The sequence below is a fragment of the Chenopodium album genome, chromosome 10 (assembly GCF_948465745.1).
Source record: "Chenopodium album chromosome 10, dcCheAlbu1.1, whole genome shotgun sequence".
Taxonomy (NCBI): domain Eukaryota; kingdom Viridiplantae; phylum Streptophyta; class Magnoliopsida; order Caryophyllales; family Amaranthaceae; genus Chenopodium; species Chenopodium album.
Window position 1 is genome coordinate 9,536,241 of NC_137843.1, and position 7,739 is coordinate 9,543,979.

At 35.1% G+C, this 7,739-nt stretch overlaps 1 protein-coding gene across 1 annotated transcript; it reads right to left on the bottom strand.

Moving 5' to 3' along the window:
- Positions 1 to 2,642: 2,642 nt before the first annotated feature.
- Positions 2,643 to 3,806, bottom strand: LOC145564755 (uncharacterized). The gene is made up of 2 exons (XM_081624966.1): positions 3,015 to 3,806; positions 2,643 to 2,969 (listed from the first exon to the last, which is right to left on the bottom strand). The coding sequence occupies exons 1-2, from the start codon at positions 3,804 to 3,806 to the stop codon at positions 2,643 to 2,645; spliced, it is 1,119 nt and encodes a 372-aa protein (XP_081481092.1).
- Positions 3,807 to 7,739: the final 3,933 nt, after the last annotated feature.

Consider the following 7,739-nt stretch of genomic DNA (forward strand, 5'->3'; position numbering starts at 1 on the left):
AAAATGAACATTTGTGGGGGAATGCATAAATTGACTCAGGACATGCACAGTGAATGCTATGTCTGGTCTGGTGAGAGTCAGATAAATCAGCTTTCCCACTAATCTCTGATAAGTTTCAGGCCTTGGAAGCAAGTCTTCTAAATTATGAATCAGCTTCACATTCAGATCCATGGGCAGTTTCAGAGGTCTGAGATTAGCAGTACCATATTCTCTTATCAAATCAAGTGTATATTTCTTCTGTGACAGAAATATACCTTGACTTGATTTATGCACTTCAATCCCCAAAAAGTATCTCAGCTCACCCATGTCTTTCATATGAAAATGACTAGACAAGAATGCCTTAGCCTGAGTTATATCCTTTTCACAGTTACCAGCCAATATCAAATCATCTACGTACACCAAGATTGCAGTGAATTGATCACCTTTAACTTTTGTGAATAAGGAGTAATCAGTCTTGGACTGAACAAATCCAAAACTTTTCAATGCAGTGGACAGCTTGGCAAACCATTGCCTCGGTGCTTGTTTAAGTCCATACAAGGACTTTGACAACTTCAACACCTTTTCATTTTCCTGCTTGCTCATATCAGCCTGTATTCTTTTGCCTTGACCTACATAGCCTTGAGGAAATTTCATGTAGACTGTTTCAGAGAGATCACCATGTAAGAATGCGTTTTTTACATCCATTTGATGTGTTATCCAACCTTCCATTGAAGCTACAGCAAGTGATGCTCTTACAGTGGTTAGTTTGGCCACTGGAGCAAAGGTTTGATCATAGTCCAGTCCATATCTCTGCATATTTCCAAAAATGACAAGTCTTGCCTTGTGTTTATCAATTGTACCATCTGTAAGAAACTTTGTTTTATAGATCCACTTACTTCCTATAGCTCTTTTCCCTTTAGGAAGATCAGTGACAATCCAAGTGTGATTCTCCTCTAGAGCTTCCAGTTCTTGATTCATTGCCTTTATCCAGTGATCTCCTTGTTGAATGGCTTGAGCAAAAGTCACTGGATCCTCATGTTTCTCAAGAGAAGCCATAAAACATGAGAAAACCTTGTCTGTAGGAGCATATATGACCCTGTTGACTAGCTCAGCAATTGCACATCCCACTTGGTAACTATCCATCCAACTGGGTTTCTTAGTTGGTCTGGTTGACTTCCTGGGTGAAGCATGTATCTGAGATGATGTTGATTATTGTATTTGAGAAGAACCTTCATCAGAGTGAGTCACATCATCATCAGTTACTTCCTCTTGATCGACATTCATCAATGGCTCATCCCATATTGATCCATTTCTGGGATTGCCTATGTCATGATCTCTGTCTTCTGGCATAAGCTTTTTCAATTCATCACGTGGAAGAGAATATGGATAAATATGCTCGTGAAATTTCACATCCCTTGACACAAATGTTGAGTTTGTGAAAAGATTAAGCAATCTATATCCTTTTTTATTCAAAGGATATCCCAGAAAAAGACATGGAACACCCCTTTCCTTCATCTTATCTTTGTGTTTTTCTGGATTGTAAGCAATAGCCAGGCAACAAAAAGATCTCATTTCCTTGTATGTAGGTTTAACCCCATACAACTTCTCATAAGGTGAGATATCATTCAGCACAGTTGTGGGCAGTCTATTTGTAATATACACTGCTGTAAGAACACAATCTCCCCAGAAAAAGAGAGGCAAACCAGCTTGAAATCTCAAAGCTCTAGACATTTCAAGAATGTTCCTGTGCTTTCTTTCTGCTCTACCGTTCTGTTGTGGTCTATCCACACAGGTTGTTTCATGAACAATACCCTTTTCTGCAAAATATTCTCTGCATTTTTTATCATCCAACTCCAAAGCATTGTCTGTTCTTATTCTCTTCACCTTTGATTCAAAGTGTGCCAGAGCAAATTGCACAAATTCCTGTATGATTGCAAATGCTTCTGATTTAAGCTTCATGAGATGAACCCAGGTAGTTCTCGAGTAATCATCAACAATAGTGAGAAAATATCTATACCCCTTTCTGCTGCATACTCTGTAAGGACCCCAAGTGTCTAGGTGTATCAGTTCAAAGGCTCTAGCAGAACATGATTTGCTCCTTGCATATGGTTGTTTTGTGAACTTAGCCATAGGACATGTTATGCATACACCAGTTTTAGTCATATCCTCCTTTGACAAATTTACAGCACTTTTGATTCTGTCCAAGGGAGCATGACCCAATCTGTGATGCCACATCACAGCTTTACCGAATTTTTCCTGTTCATCACCTATATTTGAGATTCCCATTTTCAGATGAGCATTGTTGGCTTGAGATTGTGTCAGTTCACTCACATTCACCCGATTTTCCTTTGCAAGTTCATTCAGCTTGCTTAAAATCAGCTCTATAGGCTCATTTACCAAATAATAAAGCCCATTCAATGCTTTCCCAAGCCCTGTAATTTTCTTGGATTTTTCATTTTGTATCACACAAAATGCTGGGTAAAATGATACCTTGCATCCATCTTGAGCAACTAGCTTGTTCACAGACAATAAATTGTGCTTGAACTCAGGCACACACAGCACATTCTTCAATGTCAGCCCACTTTTTAACTTCAGACTACCAACATGACTAATGGTTGTGGTATCTCCATTAGGCAAGTTGATTTTTGTGTTGCCACACATTCTTACAGATCAACAAGTTTGTGCAGATCTGTAGTCATATGATCAGAAGCTCCCGAGTCAATGATCCACTCCTTGTACACAACAGTAGCAAAATTACAAGACACCATTCCTGCAAAATTATTATCCAGCTCATCATCAGTTTCTGAAGTAGAAGCAGCTTGCTTTGTGGGATTTGGCAGCAATTTGATCAATTGATCTAGCTGCTTTGTGGCAGAAGTCATTGTTGCTCCATCATTTGCACTTTGAGCATCTGCAGCTATATTGCTACTATTGGTCCTCTTTTCCTTAGACCATTTGTTGTTGGTTGGTGCTGTTACCTTGGCCTTTCCCTTTTGTTATGACCTTGCTTTAGGATGCCACTTAGGAAAACCAACAACATGCCAGCATTTTTTGGTTGTATGTCCAGCCTTACCACAAGTTGTACATGATTCACTATCATTTTCACTATACATTGCAGATGATTCATTTTCTGTTTTCACAGTCTTAAGAACATCTCTTTGCAACTCTTCTTGTTGTATACATGAACATGCTATATCAGCAGTAGGCAAAGGTGTCATCATCAACAAGTTGCTTCTTTGTGGTCCATAATCATCATCAAGACCATTCAAGAACTGAAACAGTTTCTGTTCTTCCTTTTGCGCATTCAATTCCTTAAGAAAAGTGACTATCTCTTTATTGTAAGTAGTAAACACTGGTAATTGATTTAAGGATTCCAACTCCTCCCATAACACACTCATATTAGTGTAATATTCATTAACAGGCATACCCAGTTGTTTACACTCATACAGTTGCTTGCTCAACTTATATTTTCTAGAACCATTTACTACAGATAACCTTTGTTCAAGATTCAACCACATTTCTCTAGCAGTTCTAAAAAACATGATAGACTTTTTTACTGTATCAGAAACTGAAGCAAAGATCCAAGAAATTACCATGTCATTGCAGGTATTCCACATCTCTGCCTTGGCTGAATCTTTTGGATCCTTCACCACTGTACCAGTTACAAAGCCGAGCTTTCTCTTTGAAGACAATGCTATTTCCATAGATCTTTTCCATATTCTGTAATCTGAAGAACTAGTCAGCTTTGAAATGTTCACTGAATTAGCTCCTTCAGATGGGTGTAAATATAATGGGTGAGTTGTATCCACCGTTTCAGTGCTACCCATTTCTTCAAAGATCAAAACTTTAACTTGTAATAATAAGATATCAAACCGAAAGATTCAGTCTTTTGGGAAGGAAGATGTGTTTATATGATTGGAATGTATGAAACAGCAACGTCTTACCAATTTCTAAATCCTCAGACAACCTGGCTCTGATACCATGTAAACTAAGCAGTGAGCAAAAATAGAGAATAGAGGATTTAGGGGCAGAGCAATATTGTTACTGTTTCATTGATATTTCTTTCAATCATGATGACTGCTCATACAAACCCTTGAAATATATATACTACAGCAACTGGCCAACCCTAGAGCTGATACCTACCTTCCTTCCTTAACAGCTCATACAAAAGGACAACTATGACCAGCTGTGAAAGCCGCCAAAACAGACTGGCTACAGAGAAATAAAACATGACAAGGAAATAAAGAAAAAGAACAGAATAAAAGGAAATTAGTCCTAATACATCATTAGATGATGGCTGAACCTTTAATAAGGAGGAATTTCTTGAGTTTGGTGAACTTGATTTTTTTTATTTATATGTATCAAAATCTGGCCATAGAGGGCCTAATAACACTTAAATTAGTATAAAAATCTGGGCATAGAGGGCCTAATAACACTTGGAATCAATGCTGATCAGAGTGCTTGGATGGCCTGACTAACCTCTACAATATATGCAGGGAATTGATCCAGCAATTAGGGAATGTCTCATTAAGGCACGGATCGAGGGTGCATCAAGCTGAAGCTGACTGGGCGGCAAAGCAAGCTAGGAAGGTGCTCATTTTGGATAGGGAACTGCAGTACATACATCCAGCTAATTTGGGAGCGCCAATTGGACCTGACAATAGTATTAGTTTTTCTCCTGAGAGGGAGAATCTTTTGTTAAGTTGAACTATTATGACTTTAGTTAGTTTGTCTAATGTAATTTGGGCTGGATGCCACCCACCCCAAACTGCTATGTATGCTACTTATTGATATTATGGTAATGTAAGCTGACTCCCTTTAACCAAAAAAAAAAAAAAAAAAGTCAACCCATAGATTTATGGGTAACTTTTTAACCTTAATCTAGTATTAAATTACTAACCTACCTCTTAATTTTACTCCCGAAAATCACCTAGCTTCACCACCTAAGCCACCAGAATCACTCAACCACCCGGCCCCTAGTATAGTGACTGGTTACTAGTTACTATTAAAGGGTCACTAGTTACTATGGTATAAAAAAATACTCTACCATATAGAATTTACCGTTCTTAAAGGGCAATATTTAGACTTTCCCATAAAATAAATTAGGTACCAAAATATTTTGGTACAACATTATTAGATTTTGGTAATTATATGATTTTGGAACAAAATAATGCTTGCTTGGTGACATGCATGCAATGAGGCTCTAAGACTTCTTTAGATTAGTATTCCCATCATTTTTAAATACTTGTTCTATTTCTCCATGCGTGGAGTTTTAGGAGAAAACGGAGAAAGTAATAAAATATGGAGGTAATGGGGTATGGGGGGAGAATAAAAAATTGTAAAAAGCAAAAGTTGTTGAGAAATTGGAGGAGGGAGAATGTGAAGTTAATAAAATATGATCTATGTTGTGTCCATTAGATGAGAGAAATAAATTAAATATTGTAAAAGATTTCCAAATAAGAAAAGTGGAACAAATATTTAAAAACGGAGTGAGTAGTACTTCTCCCGAGATAGGTGATACATAGCTCATCACATGCACACGCTAGCCCACATAAGTACATATACACTCCGAAGTTTTCTTTACCCATTTGAAATGAATAATTTTGACATACCCATTATGAGAGCATAATTTTTTATACATCTATACTCTTCTTAGTTTTCTATATGTCTATACTTTTCTCACACTAATGTGTTAAAGTCAATTTTTTTTTTTTTTTTTTTTTTTTTTGACAGGATGTGTCAAAATCAATTTACATCTGATAAAGTTTTATATATGAACTAATGTATTGATATTATTACGTACTTTGAGGTGGCCCAATAAATTTGGCCTATTTTTTTTGCCAAGGATTCGATTTGGGCCCAACTTCAAGTTGAATAACCATGCCCAAACACACTATGTCGGGCCAAATTCGCATTGGGATTAAGGGTTTGTTCTGTTCACCTTATTTTCACTTATTTCAGATAAATTCAGTTAAGTTCAGATAAGTTAAGTTCAGGTTTAATAAGTTCTGATAAGGGTCACCCAAGTACAAATTATAAGTAAACTAAGTTTTAATAAGTTCAAGTAATTTCAGATAAATTCAGATAAGTTAAGATCAGTTAAAATCAGGTGAATAGAACACACCTTAACTAAAATGATTTTTTAGGCTACCCAGAATCAAAAAGAGAAACTTTAAAACTAGGTGTGGCCGAGCCTGACTGCATTAGGGCCCAAAATTTGTCCAAATTGGCAAACCTGACATTTTTTCGGGCCCAATTAGCTTTAATCAAGTCTAATAACATTGTTCATCTATATCTATACTAAAATAATAACCACTTACATATCTAGAATTTGAAACTCCTTCATTCTTCTTTTTGTTTGTTTGACCATATATTACGATTATGGTGAAGTAGGAGAACATTTTGTTGTTGAAAAAAATTATAGTGATAATCCAAACTTTATTACTCATTCTAGGTGTTATATACTTCGTATCTTCTTATAGACTTACATGGTCGCATACATCTTTCCCCATGGGCTCAATTCAATCGAACTGTTTCATTTGTGAAGTTAATTGTGGTTTAATTCATCAAAATGTAGATGAAAACTTGACAATTACTCAGTATATTGAAGCTAGAGGTCCAATCCTATAACTAATTATTGTGTATATACAATTAATGGTACATTTCTTATTTAATGAACGAATTATATATAATTTATTACCGAGTTTTGTATGGTCTATTACTTTTTGTTTTGGACATTTTGTGAAAAACTAGCTTATAAAACACTTTTTTTGCGAGAAACTACCTAATCAAAAAAATGTTGTAAGAAACTACCTTATAAAAGGGTAAATGTTGTAAAAGACTACCATTGGTCGGAAAGGCATCGTTGACTTTCATTTTCCGGCATTTACCACATCACGTTCCAATCACATGACTTTTAATTCATCATTTCCCTCCTTTTTTCTTAATTGGCATGTGACATGGTCAACGCCGAAAAATAAAAGTCAACGATGACTTTTCGACCAAGGGTAGTCTCTTACAACACTTACCCTTTTATAAGGTAGTTTCTTACAACATTTTTTTTATTAGCTAATTTCTCGCAAAAAAAAAAATGATTTATAAGGTAGTTTTTCACAAAATGTCCTTTTTTTTTTTTTTTTTTTTTTTTTTAAGGTGGTTATCCAATCAACATCAATAGTTTCATTTGATCACAAAACGGGCATAAATCATTTACTATCATCATCTGTCATGTTTGGTTCTAATTGTGAATGTTATGCTCCATAGTACAATAGGCTATATCCTTTTCACTTGAATTGAAACTGCAGAATAATCTACACACAACATGATCTTCGTAAGATAATATCTCCTCCGTTTTTTTTTTATTTGGTTTTTTTTTTTTTTTTTATAAAAAAAATTTATTGACACATTTTCACTTTTGTCTATTTACAAACTACATTTTGATTAGTTTTTGTAATTTATAGTTATGGGAAAATATAATCGTGTGGTACATTGTACATTTGAATATCAATGTAAACTTTATTATTATCTACTTTTTATTATTTCATAATGTTGATAATTAATGATATTAATCATTAAAATTGTGTGTTGGCAAGCATTATTTATTTATTTATTTTTTAATAGTGTGTTGACAAGCATTATAAAAGACACTTTACACGTAAAAAAAAAAAAAAAAAATGGAGGTAGAATATATTTTAGTGTACACAAAACATATGTGTAAGATATACATTCCAATAACTTTGAATTTTCTTTTAAGTTGTTAT